The sequence below is a fragment of the Scyliorhinus torazame genome, chromosome 5 (assembly GCF_047496885.1).
Source record: "Scyliorhinus torazame isolate Kashiwa2021f chromosome 5, sScyTor2.1, whole genome shotgun sequence".
NCBI lineage: Eukaryota > Metazoa > Chordata > Chondrichthyes > Carcharhiniformes > Scyliorhinidae > Scyliorhinus > Scyliorhinus torazame.
This window is the reverse complement of record NC_092711.1, coordinates 95384979-95408743: the sequence shown is the minus strand read 5'-3', so window position 1 is coordinate 95408743 and position 23765 is coordinate 95384979. Positions and strand designations below refer to the sequence as shown.

At 44.9% G+C, this 23765-nt stretch overlaps 2 protein-coding genes across 3 annotated transcripts; one reads left to right on the top strand and one right to left on the bottom strand.

Annotated features, from left to right (window-relative positions):
* Positions 1-6199: 6199 nt before the first annotated feature.
* Positions 6200-23764, bottom strand: LOC140419037 (uncharacterized). Its single transcript, XM_072502760.1, has 4 exons — positions 23663-23764; positions 21310-22267; positions 20770-21144; positions 6200-10412 (listed from the first exon to the last, which is right to left on the bottom strand). The coding sequence occupies exons 2-4, from the start codon at positions 22026-22028 to the stop codon at positions 9479-9481; spliced, it is 2028 nt and encodes a 675-aa protein (XP_072358861.1). The 5' UTR covers positions 22029-22267; positions 23663-23764; the 3' UTR covers positions 6200-9478.
* On the top strand, positions 12907-16975 carry LOC140419036 (uncharacterized). 2 transcript variants are annotated; one of them, XM_072502759.1, is made up of 2 exons: positions 12907-13061; positions 13541-16975. In XM_072502759.1, the coding sequence occupies exon 2, from the start codon at positions 13858-13860 to the stop codon at positions 14614-14616; it is 759 nt and encodes a 252-aa protein (XP_072358860.1). In that variant the 5' UTR covers positions 12907-13061; positions 13541-13857; the 3' UTR covers positions 14617-16975. The 2 variants fall into 2 exon arrangements, with proteins under 2 accessions (XP_072358860.1, XP_072358859.1); XM_072502758.1 differs by having other exon boundaries at positions 13515-16975.
* Position 23765: the final 1 nt, after the last annotated feature.

Here is a 23765-nt window from a genome sequence, read left to right as displayed (position 1 = left end):
AATGTTGAAATAATGAGCTTCACATTGGTAAATAGTCGAATCCTGAGTAAAGGAGAGAATTTTTTAAATCTGGAAAAGATAAACATAACAATGAATAGTCAGTATGAATTTAAAATGGTAAAATCTTGTCTGACCAAAGTTATGTGTTTTGCTGCTTGTGCGAGTGCTGCTTATCATTAGGTGTCAGCAACCTTCCTCTTGAAGCAATGTGGTTCCTGACAATTCCATTGAGTGATTTGAATGGTACGATTAGAGTCAGACAGTTTTTTCAGGAGTGAAAAATGCGCTTTAACCCATTATAATATAATAATAATCGCTTATTGTCATGAGTAGGCTTCAAAGAAGTTACTGTGAAAAGCCCCTGGTTGCCACATTCCGGTGCCTGTTCGGGAGGCCGGTATGGGCCTCCATGTGTGTCCACATCAAGCACCTATTTACTCTAATCCCATTTTCCAGCACTTAGTCCATAGCCTTCCATGCTACAGCATTTCAAGTGCTCATCTAAATACTTCTTAAAATGTTGTGAAGTTTACATTCTCTACCACACTTTCAGGCAGTGAATTCCAGATTCCCACCGACCTCTGTGTGAAAATGTTTTTCTTCGCATCTCCTGTAAACTTCCTGCATTTACCTGAAATCGATGCCCCTGCTTATTGACCCCTCCGGTAAGGGGAAAGTTTATTTTCCCGGCCCACTGGTTATTGACCCCTCCGCTAAGCTAAGGGGAAAGTTTCCTTTCTAGGCCCACTGGTTATTTACCCCTCGGCTAAGGGGAAAGGTTCCATCCTGTCCACCACATCTATTCACCACTAATTCACTCGATAATTTTATACACATCAATCAGGTCCCTCTCAGCCTTCTCTGCTCCTAGGAAAACTCCAGACTATCCAGTTTCTTTTGTTAGCTGGAATACTCCAGCCCAGGCCATCCTGGTAAATCTCCTCTGCATCCTCTCGAGTGCAGTCACTTCCTTCCAGAACTGCACACACTACTCCAGCTGTGGTCTAACCAGCATTTTATTCAGCTCCATCAGGGCGGCAAGGTAGCACAGTGATTAGCAGTCGCTTCACAGCTCCAGGGTCCCAGGTTCGATTCCCGCCTTGGGTCACTGTCGGTGTGGAGTCTGCACGTTCTCCCCATGTCTGCGTGGGTTTCCCCCGGGTGCTCTGGTTTCGTCCCATAGTCCAAAGACGTGCAGGTTAGATGGATATTTAAAGATTTAATCACCTGCTAATGCTCGCATTCCAAGCATTGTCTGGCATCTTTGAATTTGTCCATATATATGTTTCTGGAATATACCTCTTCATTCACCTATGGATATGCCCACCAAGGTCCCTCTGATCCTCTGTAGTTCCTCGGGTCCTACCATTAATTGTTTATTCCCTTGCCTTGTTTGCAGATTCTTTATCCAGCGTGAAACCACAGGCTGACCGTGTGCTCTGTAAAACCTGACATTCCACAGGCCCCACTTTCCTGGAACAACATGAAGAATCCCTTCATTTCCTCTCATCTGTTTAAAACCACAGAAAGGTCCAGTTTTCTCCTGGAGTTTGAGACAAATCAGCTTTCAAAAAGATGCAGAGTTTCAGCCAATGAGGGAGACCCGGGCTCAGCCCCGCCCCTCATTCACTCTGATTGGTTGAAGGACCAGCCCTTTCCATTCAGTCCTCCAGCTCCGCCCCTTCTTCCTATTGGTCCGAACCTGCCGTCAATCAGTCCCCGGGCATTGTGAGCTAGAGCAAACCCTTCACAATCACTATCAGCTCTCTAGTTTGCAGCTGCGGGGCTTCTCCCTCCCTCCCGGGAACAGGCCCAGGTTAACGGGCACCATCCTGCATCAGACACTGGAGGATGGTTCACATCAGAGGATGGGGAGGGGGGGATAATAAATAAGAGCTTCCACTTTGCACTCAAATCAATGAGGACTCTTATCTCTGGCAAGGAAGGAAACTCTGGCAGGTGGGTGGGGAGGATTCACAAACACCCGCTGGGGCCCCAAACCCCCAATAAGACCCATTGATTTTATTGTCAGTCTGCAGACAGGAGCTGGAGAACTGAACCCAGGCAGAGGAGAGGGAGGGAGAAAACTGGGAGTGGAGGAAAGAAATGGTGCAGATGGTGAGATGGGTTTGGATTTCAGCCCAGGGAGGGGGGAGAGTGTGTGGGACGGGGATTTACAGCTTTGGGGGAATAAGAGAAGAAAAAATGTTGCAGAGAAACTAGAATTGAGTTTCCTGAATTTCTATCCTGGACTGACAGTGGTGACTTTTGTAAACTCCTTTTACAGGGTATTAAAAGGGGAGATTTCAAAGACTGGAAACTCAAACAGTTTTGCATAGATAGAGTGGATATTCAGAGATTTTTTTCCCAGGGTAGAGGGGTCAATTACTAGGGGGCATAGGTTTAAGGTGCGGGGGGCAAGGCTTAGAGGAGATGTACGAGGTACGTTTTTTACACCGGGTCGTGGGTGCCTGGAACTCGCTGCTGGAGGAGGTGGTGGAAGCAGGGACGATAGTGACGTTTGAGGGGCATCTTGACAAATACATGAATAGGATGGGAATAGAGGAATATGGACCCCGGAAGTGTAGAAGATTTTAGTTTAGACAGGCAGCAAGGTCAGCGCAGGCTTGGAGGGCCGAAGGGCTTGTTCCTGTGCTGTACTTTTCTTTGTTCAAACCAAATATTACAACAGCATTTGGCTAAGTTAATGGCTTCATCATTGCCTGGATATCACCAGCCTTTGAATGTGGAAGGAGAAATGTTTGCCTGTTCTACCTGTGGGAGAACATTACAAATAGCAGTGATTGGAAAAGGACAGAGGCACAGACACATCTGAGTGACAGTGTTCCAGTTCACTGACTGTGCAAAGTGCTTCAACCAATTACTCAGCCTGCACCATTCACATAGAGGAGGAAACATCCATATATTCTGTGTGGCCAAGGCTTCAACTGGTTGTCCGAACTGGAGAGATACAAGGACACCTGGATCATGGAGACATGGAAATGTGGAGACTGTGGAAAGGAATTCCATTATCAATGCCTGCTGGAAACCCACCGCGTATTCACAGAGGAGAGAGACCATTCACCTGCTCGGAATGTGGGAAAGGATTTACTCAATCAGCTGGCCTCATGTTACACCAGCGATATCATGCAGAAGACAAACCATTCAGCTGCACGTCCTGTGAAAAAAGGTTCAGGCATTCCTCTTCCCTCACTGCACACCAATACACTCACACTGGGGAGCGACCGCTCACCTGCTGCACTTGTGGGAAGGGATTCACTTGTTCTTCCGTCTTTACTGCACACCAGCGGATTCACACTGGGGAGAGGCCATTCACCTGCTACAAGTGTGGGAAGGGATTCACTCAGTTATCCAACCTGCTTACACACCAGCGGATTCACACTGGAGAAAGGCCATTCACCTGCTAAAAGTGTGGAAAGGTATTCGCTCAGTCATCCAATCTGTTTAGACACCAGCGGGTTCATGCTGAGAAGAGGCTGTTCACCTGTTCTGTGTGTGGGAAGGGATTCACTCAGTCAGCTGGACTCATGTTACACCAACGAATTCACTCCGAGGACAGAGCATTCAGCTGCATGTCCTGTGCAAAGAGGTTCACGTCTTCATCTAATCTCACTATACACAATTGTGTTCACACCGGGGAGAGATTGTTTACCTGCTCAGTTTGCGGGAAGGGATTCACTCAATCATCCAGTCTGCTCAGACACCAGTGAAGTTACACTATGGAGAAGCTATTCAGCTGTAGTTTCATTGGAAAGACGCTCATAAAGTCATCCACCTTCAGTGCACACCAACAAATTCACAAAGGGCCGAGACCGACCATCGACGCTGTGGGAAGGGATTCACTCAGTCACGATATGAGCTGAGACATCAGCAAGTTGACAAGTGACTGCAGGGATTGGATTTTGCTGTTTATGCTGCTGTTATTCACATCCAGCATTGATGGTCTGACAATATCTGGTTTGATTCTGCTGATGTTAACAAACCCTAGAACTGGCTGCAGTTTAATATTTTCAGATATCATTGATTCTCGGGGCTGCGATGTCCCATTTTCAAAGCAGCATCTGTGATATTCCCCTTCATTCACGAACTCTTAACAGGATCGTCCTAAATTGATGTTTGATCCAAAATCTACAATTCAGAGTTTAAAAGGTTCCACTGATTAACATCTTCAATTAGAAAGTGCTGATTAATCCTTGCTGACAATTGTTACTCACACATTCCTCACAGTAACATGTCCATTGTGAAATTACATTATCAAGGAGCATTAAACTAAACTGTGAAATATTTCAGAGGCACATCAATAAAAACTTCATCAATCAACATTGATATTGATTAAACTTGGAAGTCACTGTGTTCAATCATTTCTCACACAGCAAGATTGCACGAAACTGCAGAGTGTGGTGAACTCAGCCCAACGCATCACACAAGCTTGCCACCCTCCCATTGATTCGGTCTACACCTCCCGCTGCCTCAGAAAGGCAGACAGCATTGTCAGAGACCCCTCACACCCAGGGTTAGCCCTCTTCCAGACCCTTCCATCAGGCAGAAGGTACAGAAGTCTGAAGACCTGCACATCCAGATATAGGAGAAGCTTCTTCCCCACAGCTACTGACTCCTCAACGACTCTCCCTTGGACTGATCTGTTCCCTGTAAGAACACTATTCACGACGCCCTATGCTGCTCTTGTTTGGCCTTGTTCCGCACTGTAACCAATCACTATTTTGTTGACGCACCACAATGTACTCTGTCGATTATTCTTTTGTCTGCTATGTACGTACTGTGTACGTTCCCTTGGCCGCGGAAAAATACTTTTCACTGTACTTCGGTACATGTGACAATAAATATCAATCAATCAGCGGCAGCAGCCAGGGTTCGGGGATCGGGCGGGGAGTGGGCCGAGATAGAGTGCTCTTTCAGAGGGTCTGTGCAGACTCAATGGGTCAAATGGCCTCCTTCTACACTGTAAAGATCCGACAGGATTCAATGGTAAAAGTGGAACCTACAGCACAGACTGGTTTGAGACACACTCAGCAGAGATAATATCTGTCATTGAAGCAAAAAGCAAAGGCGACTTGATGTACAACATAAACCCAACACCGAGAACACGGCATCATGTGAAAATAACCAAGACACTTGTGTAAAACACGGAGAGATTGTGCAAATAAACACTGAATCAGCCAACGTCAGTAATTCCAAACTGCCTGCGATAACAGAAATCTGTGTGCTGTGTGTGATGGGAAGAGGGCGCTGGGTCTGACCATCACCAAAGACGTTCCCCTGAAATCCCAGATGGTGACATCCTGGCAGATGTAAACAGATGTCCCGCTGGGTTGAACATGACTGTGAGCTGTGGACATCTCCCAGACTCTGCAATCTCCTGCAGCTTCCTGTCATGGTTCAGTTGGACAAGGAACCCTCATCATTTGAGCTGGAAAAGGCTATTGATTGCTGAGCAAGCAGAAAGGTGCCCGGCAAGGATGGAATTCCAGCTGAACTGCTCACACATAGAAAGTTCCATCGACTGTCACACCTTCACCACCTCCTCCTCTGTTGGGAGGTCGGAACAATTCCATGTGCATGATGCTAAAATCATCATAACCTATAAATGCAGTAGTGGCAGAGGAGATTGCAACAACAACAGGGACATCTCACTCCTTAGCATCACTGGGAAGACCTTCGCTAGGGAGATGTTTAAAAGATCCATCTACTTGCAGACTGAGTGTATCCAGAATCACAGTGCGGTTTCTGTGCTGACAGATCTACAGTGAACATGATCTTCTCCACACACCAGCTACAAGAGAAGTGAACAATTGAGATTTGATCTGGAGTCTCTGCTGAGAAAAGTGACATGTTCTAATTACTGAGTAAAAGTAAATCTTTAAGTATGAATTGCAATTTATTTGTACAATTGTAAAAGACAGTGAAAAGTTGGATTCTCTGAAGTTAAACTCCAGCCTTAACGTTGTGAATTGGATTTCACAAGCTTTTGAAGCTCCACCCTCTTTAACTTCTTTTGGTCTAAGAAGGTTGAAGCTTTCGGTTGCCTGTGAAAGCTGATTGTTTTCCCTTTATTTTTCTTTAGTTTTATTTGAATCAATTGGAAAGGTGCCTGAAGAAAGAGGAAAAAACACATTTGGGCAAAGCTGAGAAAAATGCCTAAAGAATTGAGGAAACAAAGTTTAAAATGGTGTTTGGTTCTTTTATCTGAAAATAAAGTTACACAAAGTCAACACAGTTGTGCACATTTGAGAATGTTTGCTCCAATACCTTTGGGAGCAGAGAAGTTGAAGTTAACCCTTTCCACTGACAGCACGGTGACGATTTGAAATAAAGACTTTTAAAGATTTGGCTTCATCCCATTTGTTAACTTTCCAGACAAAGAAAGTGTTTGAGAACAGGAGATATTGGAGTTATTTCCAAACTGATTGCAAGTTCCTGTCCTTCTGTCCCTGATCTACAAATATATTATGTGAACATTAAAATGGACAGTAATGTTACTCCAGCACTCCAGTGGGTAAGACTGCTGCCTCACAGCGACACGGACCTGGGTACGATTCCAGCCTTGGGTGATTGTCTGCGTGGATTTCCTCCGGGTGATTTTGTTTCCTGTCACAGTCCAAAGATGTGTAGACTAGCAGGATTGGCCAAGTTAAATTGCCCCATAGTGTCCAAAGATGTGGTTAGTTGGGGTTGCGGGTTGGGGGAATGGGCTTAGGGATGGTGTTCTTAGGGCAGCACAGTAGCGCAGTGGTTAGCACTGCTGCCTCAGGGCACCGAGGACCCAGGTTCGATCCTGGCCCGGGTCACAGTCTGTGTGCAGTTTGCATATTCTCCCTGTGTCTGCGTGGGTCTCAACCCCACAACCCAAAACGATGTGCAGGGCAGGTGGATTGGCCACGCTAAATTGCCCCTTAATTGGAAAAATTGTTTCAAAAAGGGAGGATGTTCTTTCGGAGGGCCAGAGCAGACTCGATGGGCTGAATGGCCTCCTCCTCTACTGTAGGGATTCTATGGATTCTATATTTCACAATATCCATGATTTCATAATCCTCCAAAATATCTGTGGTCTCCATTTTAAATACTTTCCCCAGTCTCACCAATGCATAGCATGTACATCTTAACAACAGATGTGAACTTATTGAATGGTGGAGCAGGCTCGAAGGGCCAAATGGCCTACTCCTCTTTCTAAGTCCTATGTTTCCCTATGTTTAACTGACTTTGAACCTGAAATACACATAATATCCCTCCAATGTCCATCTCAGGTTCACAAGTCCATCTTGATAACAGCTGAATTCCATGTCCAGGAAACACAGTCCACTGAAAAAGGAATGTTACTGCTGCTGTGTTTTCTGAAAGTTTTCTTCTTCCAATAATTATTGTCCAAAGTTCTTTCTGCGAGAGGCGAGTCCTCACTGCTGCTCAGATGTGAATTTTCAAGTTCAGTTTTTAGAACAGTTCACAGTTCACCTTTTGGTCTTTACTTTCTCCCATGTTTGTAGCTTCTCCATTGTTCCAATCCACAGAGAAGATTCCAGTCATTTCCACAGTTAAACTCGCTTCTTCTTGCTCAGTTGTTGGTGGATCTTCATTTTTTAGTTCATTTCTCAGACTCAAACATTCTGGATTCTCTTTTCGAGACAGAAATGGCTTCTTTTGTGCCACCCTGTTCCTTCATTGGTCAAAATCTTCTTCCACACTTTAGGAAGGATGTGAGGCTCCTTGAGAGGGTGTAGAAGAGATTTGGAGAATGCTTCCAGGGAGGAGGAATTTTATCCACAAGGTTAGGGTGGAGACACTGGGGTTGTTCACCTTGGAACACAGGAGGGTAAGGGGAGATGTGATCGAGGTGGACAAGTTTATGGCAGCTTTAGATGAGGTGAAAAAGGAAAAGCTGTTCCGATTAGCTGATGGTACAAGGATGAGGGTGCACAGATTTGTGTGTTTTGGACTGATGCAGGGGGATTTGAGGGAGAAGTTTAATGCAGTGAGTGGTAATGAGCTGGAACTCGCTGCCTATGAGGGTGGTGGGAGCAGAGACAATGAAAGATTTAACAAGGAAAATGGATGGACACTTGAGGGAAATAAACCTGAAAGGACAAAGGGACAGAACAGGGGAATGGGACACTGGTTTACCCAATGCGAGTAATACCAGAACTGAGAGGAAAGACCAGGGTTGCGTTTTTCTAAAAAGAGAAGACTGAAGGGTGACCTGATGGAAATCTTTAAGATTATGCAGAGGTTCAATAATCCAATAGGAATTTCAGTAGAACCCTCTTTAACCAGCGAGTGGTGAGAATGTGGAACTCACTACCACAGCGAGTGGTTGAGGTGAACAGCATGAATACATTGAAGGGGAAGCTGTATACATACATGAGGGAAAAAGGAATATGATGGAGGAAGGTTGTTGATGAAGCTGTTAAAGACGGTTGGGCCTTGGACAACAACCTGAAGATCTCCTGCAGTGATGTCCTGGAGCTGAGGTGACTGACCTCAACAATGACAACCATCTTCCTCTGTGCTCGACATTATTCCATCTTTATCTTCATTGCACATTCTTTACATAAACAGTAACTAACATTTTACAGCAAGTAAAATTCAGTCTTGGTATATAACTACTCATTGATTATTGATTCATTAATTGCATTAGAATTAAGGATCACTACTTATTCAATCTTCTGTTACTGACAGGTAAGTAGTGAATACAGTAATCTTTAATGAATACAGGCATCAGCCCACACTTTTCAGGCTTAAATTCCATTTGCCACAGATCTGACCAGCCCGTCTACATCATTCTGTATCAGAAAAACTGAGAGCATTTAGCCCTTTAAAAAAAGAGAAGACTAAAGTGTGACCTGATGCAAGTATTTAAGATTATGCAGGCGATCAATAATCCAATAGGGATTTCATGAGAAACCTCTTTACCCAGCGAGTGGTGAGAATGTGGAACTCACTCCCACAGCGAGTGGTTGAGGTGAACAGCATGAATTCATTGAAGGGGAAGCTAGAGACATACATGAGGGAGAAAGGAATAGAAGGAGATGCTGATGGGGGAGATGAAGAGGGGCGGGTGGAGAATCATGTGGAGCATAAATTCTGACACAGACCAATTGATCCGACCGGCCTGGCCCTGTGCTGTAGACTCAATGCAACAGAGACAAATGTATGTATTTTAGATCTACCTGGAGAGGCAGGAATAACACTATTTGCTGTCCAGGATAAAATAAATGTCCTTCATCAGCTTTTGTGGGTCATTTCCATGGAAATGTGCTCTCCCAGGCTCAATGAACATCAACCCACTGGAAGCAGAGTCGTGAGACCGGCCAGTTCAGCTGAAAGAAACCCTCCGACACGACCACTCAACTGTCAGAATGAACATGGACTCAACTGTCAGAATGAACATGGCTCAGTTCTGGATGTGATTAACAGCAGCAATAATAGCAGAATCCAACCCCCGCAATTACTGGTGAATTCGCTGATGTGTCTTCAGGATGGATGACCGAGTGAATCCCTTCCCACACACAGAGCAGGTGAATGGTCTCTCCCCAGTGTGAACTCGCTGGTGTGTCAGCAGGGTGGATGAATCAATGAATCCCTTCCCACACTCAGAGCAGGTGAATGGCCTTTCACCGGTGTGAATCCGCTGGTGTGTCTTCAGGATGGATAACCGAGTGAATCCCTTCCCACACTCGGAGCAGGGGAATGGTCTCTCCCCAGTGTGAACGAGCTGGTGGGTCTGCAGGTGGGCTGACCGACTGAAGCCCCTCCAACACTGAGAGCAGGTGAATGGCCTCACCCCAGTGTGAATTCGCTGGTGTATCCGCAGGGAGGCAGAGCGATAAAATTCCTTCCCACAATCCGAACAGACGAACATCTTTTCCCCTGTGTGAACTCGCTGGTGTATCCGCAGGCTGGATGAATGACGGAATCTCTTCTCACACTCTGAGCATTTGAATGGCCTCTCCCCAGTGTGAACTCGCTGGTGTGTCCGCAGATTTGATAAATCAGTGAATCGCTTCTCACACTCAAAGCAGGTGAACGGCCACTCTCCAGTGTGAACTCTCTGGTGTATCCGCAGTTTGGATGAATTAATGAATCCCTTCTCACATTCAAAGCAGGTGAACGGCCTTTCCCCGGTGTGAACTCGCTTGTGTACCAGGAGATGGGAAGACCGAGAGAATCCCTTCCCACACTCAGAGCAGGTGAATGGCTTCTCCCCGGTGTGAACTCGCTGATGTTCCAGCAGGGTGGAGGAACGACAGAATCCCTTCCCACACTCAGAGCAGGTGAATGGCCTCTCTCCTGTGTGAACTCGCTGGTGTGTCAGCAGGTCAGATGAATTAGTAAATCCCCTTCCACACTCGGAGCAGGTAAATGGTTTCTCCCCAGTGTGCCTGCGTCGATGGATCTCCAGCTGAGACGGGGAACTGAATCCATTCCCACAGTCCCCACATTTCCACGGTTTCTCCATGGTGTTGGTGTCCTTGTCTCTTTCGAGGTTCACTGATCAGCAGACACGTCCTCACACACAGCACGCATACGGTCTTTCTCGGCTGTGAATGGTGTGATGGTTCTTCAGGCTGTGGAACTGGTTAAATATCTTTACCACACCGGAACACTCTAATTCACATAGATGTCTTGGTGCTTTTTCAGTCGCACTGATGTTTAAAATCTTCTGAAGTTTACAGAACAGACAAACATTTCTCCTTCTAGATTCAAAAGCCAATGATATTCAGGTCCAGACAATCGAGCGACTGTCAGTTCTCCACTTGACATTTGATTTGAGATTTATGTCTGCAAATCCTCCCCTTCTGATATTCTGGAAAAGGATTTGACAAAAGTCATCAGGATAAACATTTAGTACAGGCAATTCTAGTTTATGACAGTGGGTAGGGGATGTGAGGAAGAAGTTTCTTTAGACAGTGAGTGGGTCATAATCTGGAACTCACTGTCTGAGGATGATAGAAAAGGAGACAAATGGTTTCAAAATGAAACTAGATGGGCACTTGGACGGAAATTAACATTTGGGGCTAAGGGGATATAGAGGGGGAAATGGGACTGAGTGGATTGGAATGCAGAGATTTGATGTCTCAAATTTCCAAATGGATTCCTTTTGAACTATAATGTCAAGAACTGGAAATTATAACATAGCGACAATACTAGATTACAAAAATAGAAATAAATAAATTCTATAACTGAAACATAAATATTATACCTAATATGTTCTATAAAACAACACTGGATATATCTCTGTTGCTGAGTCCCCTGGGAAACCATAACCGTAAAATAAAAAATTCCAAAATTACTCAAAGGAAAAGATGGACGAGGTTTCATGTGTTTAAATTTTTTACAGTAACAATCAAACTAAAATCAACATCACTGAATTATGCATTCAGAGACAAATAGTGTTTGAATAGACAGGATAAATTTGACTTTAAATAGCTGCACAAAATCACAAGCACTTTCCCTCTCAACATACTAGGCACTAGATGTCTTGTGGCGCAGTGACTAGTGCCCTGCCTCTGAGCAGGAAGCTTCGGGTTTGTGTCCCACCCTGAAAATTGATGGTCGAGGGAAGTGGGTACAGGGAGCAGTCAAGCGGATTGAGTGGATCAACATGGAAATCCTTCCAGACTCACCAATGGCTGGCGGTAAGAATGGGAGAGACTCCTGGTCAGCAATGTTGACATACCCTGTGACAGACTCGCAACCTGTTTCAGGAATTACTAGCTTTAGAAAAAGATGGAAATCTGCCTTAATGCATCACTCGGTGTGGGAAGAGAATAAGCAGTAAATGCAATTACAGAGTTTCACAACTCCCTGTATTTCTCAGGGAGAAAGAAAAGGCAGGAGACAGGTACTAAGTCATGATGCTCATTTGGAGAGCCTAGACAGACATAATGGATTGAATGACCCAAATGTATATTTGCATGGGGATTATAGAAGTGTGTAATATGCAGTGCTCTATTACGTGATTAGAGAGATAGGGGTCAGTGAGAAAGAGCTTTATTTTGGCAGTGAGTGGTCAATACCTGGAATTCACTGTCAATGAGGGTGAAGCAGAGATGATCAGTGATTTCAAAATGAAATTGGACAGATGCTTGAAGGAAATAACCTTTCAGCTGGCACAGTGCTTAGCACTGCTGCCTCACAGCACCAGGGACCCAGGTTCAATTCTTCTGATTGTCTGTGTGGATTTTGCACTTTCTCCCTTTGTCTGTGTGGGTTTCCTCCGGTGCTTTGGTTTCCTCCCACAGTCCAAAGATGTGCAGTTAGGTAGATTGGCTATGCTAAATTGCTCCTAAATGTCCAAAAGTGTTGGTGCAGATTGATGGGCCGAATGGCCTGTTTCTGCACTGTCGGGATTCTATTCTGTTCTATTCAGCTGGACACGGATATAAAGGGGGAATGGGACTGACTGGATTGCTGTACAGAGTTAGCAGGACTCGAGTTCCTTCTGTACTGTCATGTCTCTAAAACTGGAAATATATAATGCAGCTACACTGCGATATATTACAATAGAAAAAATTATTATAATGAACTTTAGAAATCATAAATAATACATTATGTACCATATAATCATCTGTACTGTATTAATTTACTATTCATTTTAAACTCATTCATCTACTTGGAAAATGATCCCTTTCATTGTGAACATTAGGTAGGACACCATCCTGTCAGCCAGACAAATAATGTGTCAAACTGAGGGAGTTAAAGGATGTTAATGTATTTACGAGATACCTGGGCCTACTCCGCTCGCGCGCACACGCGCGCCCTTTTCTCTCTACGGCGGCTGGCTGGTCCAAAAAGAGATCGGGAGCGACCGCTGGCGGCAGCCGCACTCAGCTTGCTGACACAGCTCGGTTCAGCAGCGCTTTCTGCGCTTGCGCGCTGGGCCTACAGCTGAGGGAGTGGGGGAGGGGACTTTGCAAAATGTCTTCCCATCATTTTCTTCCCAGTCCTGCAGTTTGATTTGAAACAACCGAGCATTGGATTTTAGCTTCACACACAGACTTCAAAACTTCCTCTTCTATCCAACATCTGTAAGTCAAACACTTTCTTACTCTCCCTGGGAAATACAGTTGTGGGACTCTGAAACTGGAATTAGAGATAAATCTGCTGAGGGGGGAAATGCTGAGATTTTGTGGAACCTGTTTTTATTATGTGAGATATTTAAAGTCAAATTTATCCTGGCTATTCAAATACTATTTGTTAATAAATGATTCATTTATGTTTTTAGTTTGATTGTTACAGTAATTAAAAACCTTCTCCTTTGATTTATTACATTGTCTGGCCATTTAGAATGTTTCTATTCTGTAATATAATCCTGGATGAATTGATACATTCAGGAGGGTAATTGGGAGGGTGTATGTTAGGTACAGCAGAGTGAGAGTGGAGGGATGGAGGTTTACAGATTTTGTGGAAGGAGAGGGGAAAGAATGTCCCATAGCAACTACTAAAATTGTCTGTTTTGAATTTCTCTCCCATACTGACAGTGATGACTTGTAAACTCCCTTTAAAGGATATCAGAAGTGGAGGATTTGCAGTCAGAAATCTCCAATGAAACAGCATGTCCAGATCTGACAGAGTCACTCGATTCATCGGGACCTGAATTTCATCAGCTTTTGAATCTAGAAGGAAAATGATTGTTCTGTCTGCTTCAAAGCATTTTAACCATCAATGTGACTGGAAAAGCACTGAGACACACACCCGGGTGAGAGTGTTCCAGTGCACTAACTGTTACACAGCTTGCAAAAACATCACACCATTCACAGCGGATTGAAACCCAACAATTGGGCCCGTCCAACTAACCTGGAGAGACACAAGAAAATCGACACCATGGAGAAACCGTGGAAATGTGGGAAATGTGGGAAGGGATTCCATTTACCATCTGGGCTGGAAGCTCATTTACATATTCACACTGGGGAGAGGCCTTTCACCTGCTCTAAGTGTGGGAAGGGATTCACTCAGTCATCCCATCTGCAAACACACAAACGAGTTCACACTGGGGAGAGACCATTCACCTGCTCTGAGTGTGGAAAGGGATTTGCTCAGTCATCCAACCTGGTAACCCACCAGAAAGTTCACACTGGGGCGAGGCCATTCATCTGCTCCATGTGTGGGAAGGGATACATTGATTCATCTGCCTTGCTGGTACACCAGCGAGTTCACACTGGGGAGAGGCCATTTACCTGCTCTAAGTGTGGCAAGGGATTCAATCAGTCATCCAGCCTTAAGACGCACCAGCGTCTTCACACCAGTGAGAAGCCATTCACATGCTCCACGTGTGAGAAGAGATTCAGTGATTCATCCAGTCTGCTGACTCACCGGCGCATTCACACTGGGGAGAGGCCATTCACCTGCTCCGACTGTGGGAAAAAATTTACTACTTCATCCAACCTGCAGAGACACCGGCGCATTCAGACTGGGGAGAGGCCGTTCACCTACTGGCAGTGTGGGAAAGGATTCACTCAGTTATCCAGCCTCCTGAAACACCAGCATGTTCACAGTGGGGAGAGGCCATTCACCTGCTCCGACTGTGAGAAAGGATTTATTGATTCATCCCACCTGCTGAGACACCAGCATGTTCACAAATGATGACAGGGGTTGGATTCTGATGTTAATGCTGCTGTTACTCACATCCAGGACTGAGCCATGTTCATTCTGACAGTGGGTGAAGTGGGAGGTCAGAGGGTTTCTTTCTGCTGGACTGGCCGGTCCCATGTCTCTGCAGTGGGCTGGTGCTCTTTGAGCCAGAAGGTTCACCTTTCCACTGAAATGATCCACAAAAGCTGATGAAGTCCATTTATTTTATCCTGGATAGTAAATAGTGTTTTCCTTCCACTGCAGTTAAATCTAAAATAAATACTCAGTTCCATTGAGTCTACAGCACAGGGCCAGGCCAGTTAGCTCATGAAATCCCTATTGGATTATTGGACCTTTCATAATTTTCAAGACTTGTCAGTCTCTTCTTATCCAGAGAAAAGCACCCCAGCCTTTATTGAGCAATCAATTATTTCAATTCTGATCTGATCATTTTGAATACGTTTGACAATTGTTCCAGTGCCACCATTTCCTTTTTCGAAATGAAGATCACTAATGTTGACAGTACATCCTGTGTAGTCTGACCATGGTACTAAACAAGTTGAACATAACCTCCCTGCTTTTCAATTCTCTCCCCCCAGAATAGAATCCTACCTATGGGCCCCACACTTTTGGAAAGATGTGACGTTCCCCGAGAAGGTGCAGAGAGGATTTCTGAGAATGGTGCCAGGGATGAAGGAGTTCAGTGAGTTGGAGAGACTGGAGCAGCAGAAGCTGTTCTCTTTGGATCAGCCACTAAATCAGAGCTGGAGGCCATTTGGCCCATCATTTCCATGCCTGCTCACTGAGCAAATCAGTCAGTCTCATTGCCCTGTTATATTCCCGTGTTTATTTCCCTCACGCCTTCATCCAGTTTCTCTTTGAATTCATTCATCTTCACACCTGCCTCCCTGATTGGTTGGAGGCTCATTTCCCAGTCAGTCCTCTCACACCATACTGTTTCTCTGTCATTGTGAGGCCAATGACAGTTTCCTGAGAGAAAGGCCCCGTTATTCACATCTAAATCCAGCCCTCAGCTCCGTTAGCTGGCTGTCATTGACACAGATACATGGAAAATAGAAGGTCGAGGCCATTCGGCCCTTCGAGCCTGCGCCACCATTTATCATGATCATGGCTGATCATCCACCTCAGTTGGCTAATCCTACCCCCCCCCCCCCCCCCCATCCCCCCTCATGTCCTTTGATTCCCTTCGCCCTAAGTGCTATATCTAACTGCTTCTTGAAAACATACAATGTTTTAGCCTCAACTGCTTCCTGTGGTAACAAATTCCACTCTCTGGGGAAAAGAGATTTATCTTCATCTCTGTCCTCAATGGTCTACCCTGTATCCTCAGACTATGACTCCTGGTTCTGGACACCCTCACCATCGGGAACATTCTTCTTGCATCTACCCTGTCTAGTCCTGTTAGGTTTTTGTAGGTTTTTATGAGATCCCTCCTCATTCTTCCGAACTCCAGCGAATACAATCCTAACTGACTAACCTCTCCTCATACAGCAGTCCCTCCATCCCAGGAATCAGTATGATAAACCTTTACTGCACTCCCTCCATAGCAAGAACATCCTTCCTCAGATAGGGAGACCAAAACTGCATATAATATTCCATGTATGGCCTCATTCCTGTAATCAAATCCCCTCACAATAAAGGAAATGAATTGGAGCTGCTCTGCTGTCTGTCTTTTGGATGAGATGCTGACTCAACCGCCCCATCAGGCCACAATTTCAAAGAGCAGGGGAGTTCTCCCCAGTGTCCTGGGCAATATTTATCAATCAACATCACTGACAACAGGGAAGGTAAAGTTGCCATAGTCCCAAAAGACCAGAGGCTGCTTTCCCCTTTGAGGGGGAGAGCTGACTGGTGGTGATTTAACCTGAGGATCACCACATCCCAGACGAGGGGCAAGGTTGAGAAGGCAGGGCCTTCATGAATAACCTCAGCCAGTACGGGGATTGAACCTGCGCTGCTGGCCTTGTCTCTGCATCGTAAAGCTAGCTGGCCAAGTGAGCTAAACCAGCCTGACCGACAACAAACCATCTGCTCATTATCACATTGCTGTTTGTGGGATCTTGCTGTGTTAAATTGGCTGCTGCGTCTCCTCCATTACAACAGTGACTACTCTTCAAAAGTACTTCATTGGCTGTAACACTTTGGGACAACCCGTGGTCATGAAAGGTGCTACAGAAATGCAAGTTTTAAAATTTAAGATTTGTATTTGAACTTATTATCTGTAATTTAATTGGCTAAAGAACTGATTCAACCATTTGATAAGTCGCTTTGGTTCGGGCGATACTTTAATTAAAGCAATGTCAGAATTCTCTGTCTCGTAAAATTAAAAAGACATTTATTGAAAGAAAAACGTTTACTTAACTTTAAAACATTGACATTTACAACTTCATGCGGGTGATCAGTCTGTCGAAGCATAACCATCTCTGGCTCCTTCTTTGACAGTAATTTCCTTGGAACACGGTCTCGGGAATCTTCAGTACTTGGCCAGCAAAGAAGACCTTTTATCTGCCAAATTGACCATTCCCTCACGTCAGATTGGGGCTTGTTGACAATTGGTCAGTTTGGTTACTGGATTCTCCATTACTTACACCACCATCTGATTATCTTAGACAGAAATGTAATGGAACCGCTTCATACTGTCCCTTTATTGGATTCTATACAATCCCTCATTCACTATTCCGTTATCTGATTCTATACAATCCCTCCTTCACTATTCCTTTATCTGATTCTATACAATCCCTCCTTCACTATTCCTTTATCTGATTCTAAACAATTCCACATTCACTATTCCTTTATCGGATTCTATACAATCCCTCATTCACTATTCCTTTATCTGATTCTATACAATCCTTCATTCACTATTCCGTTATCTGATTCTATACAATCCCACATTCACTATTCCGTTATCTGATTCTATACAATCCCTCATTCATTATTCCGTTATCTGATTCTATACAATCCCTCATTCACTATTCCTTTATCTGATTCTATACAATCCCTCATTCATTATTCCGTTATCTGATTCTATACAATCCCTCATTCACTATTCCTTTATCTGATTCTATACAATCCCTCATTCACTATTCCGTTATCTGAATCTATACAATCCCTTGTACAGTTTCAAACTGAGGCTAATGAGAGGTTAAAGGTAGGTGGCACGTGACACAGTGGTGAGCACTGCTTCCTACGGGGCCGAGGATACGGGTTCATATCCCGGCTCCGGGTCACTTCCGTGTGGAGTTTGCCCATTTTCCCCGTGACTGCGTGGGTTTCACCCCCACAACACAATGATGTGCAAGTTAGGTGGATTTGCTTAGCTAAATTGTCCCTTAATTGGAAAATATAAATAAATAAATAAATAATTGGGTACTCAATGTTTATTTACATAAGAACATAAGAACTAGGAACAGGAGTAGGCCATCTGGCCCCTCGAGCCTGCTCCGCCATTTAATGAGATCATGGCTGATCTTTGTGGACTCAGCTCCACTGCCCGGCCCGTACACCATATCCCCGACTCCCTTTATTCTTTAGAAAGGCATCTATCTTTTTCTTAAAAACGTTTAAAGAAGGAGCCTCAACTGCTTCACTGGGCAAGGAATTCCAGAGATTCACGACCCTTTGGGTGAAGAAGTTCCTCCTACACTCCGTCCTAAATCTACCTCCCCTTATTTTGAGGCTATGCCCCCTAGTTCTGCTTTCCCCGACCAGTGGAAACAACCTGCCCGCATCTATCCTATCTATTCCCTTCGTAATTTTATATGTCTCAATAAGATCCCCCCCGCATCCTTCTAAACTCCAATGAGTACAGTCCCAGTCTACTCAACCTCTCGTCATAATCTAATCCCCTCAACTCTGGGATCAACCTAGTGAATCTCCTCTGCACTCCTACTCCTTAAGTCCGAGGTTAAAGGTTTCTCTCGCTATTAATTTTATTTATTTTTCATTCAAGGGATGTGGATTTTGCTGACTGGGCCAACATTTATTGTCCATCCCCAATTGCCCTTGAGAATATGGTGGTGAGCTGCCTTCTTGAACCGCTGCAGTTCCTGTGGTGTAGGTAAGCCCACAGTGCTGATAGGGAGGGAATTTCAGGAGTTTGACCCAGCAATAGTAAAGAATTTGTGATATATTTCCAAGTCTGGATCGTGAGTGACTTGGAGAGAAACTTTCAGATGGTGGCGATCCCTTGTATCTGTTGTCCTTCTAGACGGTAGAGTTTGTGGGTTCAGAAGGTGCTGTCCGAAAAGCTGTGGTTAGTTCCTGCAGTCCATCTTGTGGATGGTACAATCTGCTGCTATTGTGCATCATTGGTGGAGACATTGAATGTTTGTGGCTAGCTTGTTAATAAAGGTGGCTGCTTTATCTTGGATGGCGTTGAGCTTCTTGAATGGTGTTGGAGCTACACTCATCCAGGTTGGTGGAGAATATTCCATCAGACTCCTGACTTGTGTCTTGTAGATGGTGGATGGGCTTTGGAGAGTCAGGAGGTGAGTTATTAGCCACAGGATTCCCAGCCTCTGAACTACTCTTGTAGCCACAGTATTCATATGGTTAGTCCAGCTGAGTTTCTGACCAATGGTAAATGCCAGGATGTGGATAGTGGGGGATTCAACAATGCTGTCATTGAAAGTCAAGAAGCGATGATTAGATTCTATTTGGAGAAGGTCTGGCACTTGTGTGGCACGAATGTCAGTTGTCACTTCCCAGCCCTGGCAAGATATTGTCCAGGTCTGACTGCATTTGAACATGGACTGCTTCAGTATCTGAGGAGTGATGAATGTTGCTGAACATCAGTAATCCTGACCTTATAATGGAGGTTGTTGAGGAAGCTGTTAAAGACGGTTGGGCCTCGGACAATAACCTGAAGATCTCCTGCAGTGATGTCCTGGAGCTGAGATGACTGACCTCCAACAATGACAACCATCTTCCTCTGTGCTCGATATGATTCCATCTTTATCTTCATTGCACATTCTTTACATAAACAGTAACTAAAGTTTGACATTTTACCGCAAGTAAAATTCAACCTTGTTGTATAACTACTCATTGATTATTGATTCATTAATTTAATTAGAATTAAGGATCACTACTTATTCAATCTTCTATTACTGACAGGTAAGTAGTGAATACAGTAATCTTTAATGAATACAGGCATCAGCCCACACTTTTTAGGCTTAAAATCCATTTGCCACAGATCTGCCCATCTGACCAGCCCGTCTACATCATCCTGTATCAGAAAAACTGAGAGCATTTAGCCCTCAGGAAAGGCAGGGGCTGCTTTTCTTTAAGAAAAGAGAAGACTGAAGTGTGACTTGATGCAAGTCTTTATTATGCAGGTGTTCAATAATCCAATAGGGATTGCATGGGAAAACTCTTTATCCAGCGAGTGGTGAGAATGTGGAACTCACTCCCACAGCGGGTGGTTGAGGTGAACAGCATGAATACATTGAGGGGGAAGCTGGATCCATACATGAGGGAGAAAGGAATAGAAGGCGATGCTGATGGGGGATATGAAGAGGGGTGGATGGAGACTCATGTGGAGCATAAATACTTTTTTTTTTAAATTAAAAAATTTAGAGTACCCAATTCATTTTTTCCAATTAAGGGGCAATTTAGTGTGTTCAATCCACCTACCTTGCACATCTTTGGGTTGTGGGGGCGAAACCCACACAAACACGGCGAGAATGTGCAAACTCCACACGGACAGTGACCCAGAGCTGGGATCGAACCTGGGACCTCGGCGCCATGAGGCAGCAGTGCTACCACTGCGCCACCGTGCTGCCCGTGGAGCATAAATACTGACACAGACCAATTGACCTGACCGGCCTGGCCCTGGTTTGTAGACTCAATGCAACAGACAAATGTATTTATTTTCAAGCTACCTGCAATGGTTGTTAAAATAAAAACTAAAAATTAATATTACTATCCAGGATAAAATAAATGTCCTTCATTAACATTTGTGGATACTTTCCATGGAAACGTGCTCTATCAGGCTCCATAAACATCAGCCCACTGGAAGCAGAGTAGTGAGACCGGCCAGTCCAGCTGAAAGAAACCCTCTGACCTCACACTCAACTGTCAGAATGAACATGGTTCAGTCCTGGATTAACAGCAGCAAAAATAGTAGAACCCAACCCCTGTAATTACTTGTGAACTCGCTGATGTGTCTTCAGGTGAGATGACTGAATGAATCCCTTCCCACACACAGAGCAGGTGAATGGTCTCTGCCCAGTGTGGACTCGCTGGTGTGTTCGCAAGTTGAATGAATTACTGAATCCCTTCCCACACTGAGAGCAGGTGAACAGCCTCTCCCCAGTGTGAATCTGCTGGTGTGTCAGCAGGTGGGATGATCGAGTGAATCCCTTCCCACACTGAGAGCAGGTGAATGGCCTCTCCCCGGTGTGAACTCGCTGGTGAGTCAACAGGGCGGATGAATCATTAAATCTTTTCCCACACAGAGAGCAGTTGTACGGCCTCTCCCCGGTGTGAATTCGTTGGTGTTTTCGAAGACTGGATGACGTTCTAAATGTTTTTATGCAGTGAGAGCAGCTGAATGGTCTCTCCTCGGTGTGAATGCGCTGGTGGACCCTCAGATCAGCAGCTATTTTGAAGCAACTCTCGCAGTTCGAGCATTTGAAAGGTCTCTCATTGGTGTGAGTGACATGGTGTGCCAGCAGGCTGGCTGACTGAGTGAATCGTTTCCCACACAGAGTGCAAGTGAATGGCCTCTCCCCAGTGTGAACTCGCTGATGCGTCCGTACAGAGGAAGAATGAGTGAATTTCTTCCCACAGACGGTGCAAGTAAACGGCCTCTCCCCAGTGTGAACTCGCTGGTGTATCAGCAAGTTGAATGAATTACTAAATCCCTTCCCACACTCTGAGCAAGTGAACAGACTCTCCCCATTGTGAACTTGCTGGTGAGCCACCAGGTTGGATGATCGAGTGAATCCCTTCCCACATTCAGAGCAGGTGAATGGCCTCTCCCCAGTGTGAACTCGGTGGTGTTTCCGCAGGGTGGATGAATCGCTGAATCCCTTCCCACACACAGAGCAGGAGAATGGCTTCTCCCCAGTGTGAACACGCTTGTGCGTCAGGAGATTGGATGAATGAGCGAATCCCTTACCACACTCGGAGCAGGTAAATGGCCTCTCTCCAGTATGACTGCGTTGATGAATCTCTAGCTCTGATCGAGATTTGAATCCCTTCCCACAGTCAGAACAGGTGAACGGTCTCTCACTGGTGTGAACTCGTTTGTGTTTCAATAAGTTGGATGAATTAGTGAAGCTCTTCCCACACTCGGAGCAGGTGAATGGCCTCTCCCCAGTGTGGCTGCGTCGATGAATCTCCAACTCTGATGGGGATCTGAATCCCTTCTCACAGTCACGGCATTTCCACAGTTTCCCCATGGTGCGGGTGTCCTTGTCTCTCGAGGTTGATCAGTTGAAGCCTCGCCCACACACAAAGCAAATGTATGGTTTCCCCGAGCAAGGCTTATGCAAGCTGTGTTACTGGTTAAAGCTCATTCCACTGTCAGTTCACTGGAACACTCTCACTCAGGCCTGTGTGTGTCTCGTGCTTTTCCGGTCACACTGATGTTTAAAATCCTTTTGAGATTTCTGTCTGCAAATTCTCCCCTTCTATAATCCTGTAAACGGAGAACACAAAAGTCATTGCTATCAGTACAAGATAGAAATAGAAAATCAAAAATTTAGGGCAGCACGGTAGCATAGTGGTTAGCACAAATGTTTTACAGCTCCAGGGTCCCAGTTTCGATTCCCGGCTGGGTCACTGTCTGTGTGGAGTCTGCACGTTCTCCCCGTGTGTGCGTGGGTTTCCTCCGGGTGCACCGGTTTCCTCCCACAGTCCAAAGATGTGCTGGTTAGGTGGATTGGCCATGCTAAATTGCCCTTAATGTCCAAAATTGCCCTTAGTGCTAGTTGAATGAGGTGACTGGGTTATGGGGATAGGGTGGTGTGGGCTTGGGTAGGGTGCTCTTTCCAAGAGCTGGTGCAGACTCGATGGGACGAATGGCCTCCTTCTGCACTGTAAATTCTGTGAAAAATTCTAGTTTCTGCGAATCCTTCTTTCATATATCATTCCTCAAATATCAACCCAGACACATTCTCTCCATTATCACTGTGCTGTACCTAATATTCACCCAAACAATTCTCATGAACGATTGATTCATACTGCTCAACAGTTTCTACTCTACGCAGTCTCCTGGAATATATGTATTATGTGTACATGTAACTGTTTAAAAATGTGTAATATGCTAGACTCAATTTCTTAATTATGCTGCGGTGTCAGAGGATATGCGAAAGAACACTATTTATACAGTGAGTGGTTTTAATCATCTGTTTCCGCATGAAATTTGATGGATACTTGAAGGAAATAAACTTGCACGAGTACAGTAATATAGGGGGAATGCAAGTGACTGGGTGGCTCAGAGTGGAGTTGCTGTTTGATCTCCTCTGTATTGTGAGGATTGTAAAGATATACAGAACTATATTTTAAAAGTGGAATAAATAATATATCAAATATGTACCACATAACAACACCAGGTATATCTCTGTCCAATATTAATTCATTGTCCCCTTAAATGTCAGCCATCTCAAGGGGAAACCACTCTTAATTGTGAACATTAGGAAAGAGACCGCATTTTTGGCCAGACAAATAAATATGCCAATGTGAGGGAGAAAATGGAGTTCGTGTTTTGAAAATGAAAATCGCTTATTGTCACAAGTAGGCTTAAAATGAAGTTACTGTGAAAAGCCCCTAGTCGCCACATTCCGGCACCTGTTCGGGGAGACTGGTACGGGAATTGAACCGTGCTGCTGGCCTGCCTTGGTCTGCTTTCAAAGCCAGCGATTTAGCCCTGTGCTAAACAAGCCCCTTAAGCGAGGAAGATACCTGGGCCAACCTTTCTGGAGTCTGCAACCTCCCTGGATTCACTTCCTTTCCCTCCAGTTCCTGCAAGTCAACAATTGAAGCCTAGAATTGGAAAATAAATAAAAATGGGAAGAGAAAGTGTTTTACTCACAAATGTTACATTTGGAGGTTTTAGTCTGTGTGAATCTCAATCTTCATTCAGAGATGGAGCAGCAGCAGCTTTGCTGGGCTGCAAAGAGCAGCTTCACAAGCCC

What these genes read in the sequence shown, in the direction of transcription:
- LOC140419036 (XM_072502759.1), top strand. Translation starts at nt 13,858, where the DNA reads ATGGAGAAACCGTGGAAATGTGGGAAATGTGGGAAGGGATTCCATTTA.
- LOC140419037 (XM_072502760.1), bottom strand. Translation starts at nt 22,028, where the DNA reads ATGGGGAAACTGTGGAAATGCCGTGACTGTGAGAAGGGATTCAGATCC. An exon ending in TGTGGGAAACGATTCACTCA is followed by an intron (nt 21,145 to 21,309) that starts GTCAGCCAGCCT and finishes AAAAACATTTAG; the next exon opens with AACGTCATCCAGTCTTCGAA. An exon ending in ACACATCAGCGAGTTCACAA is followed by an intron (nt 10,413 to 20,769) that starts GTAATTACAGGG and finishes CCATCGACGCAG; the next exon opens with GCACACTGGGGAGAAACCAT.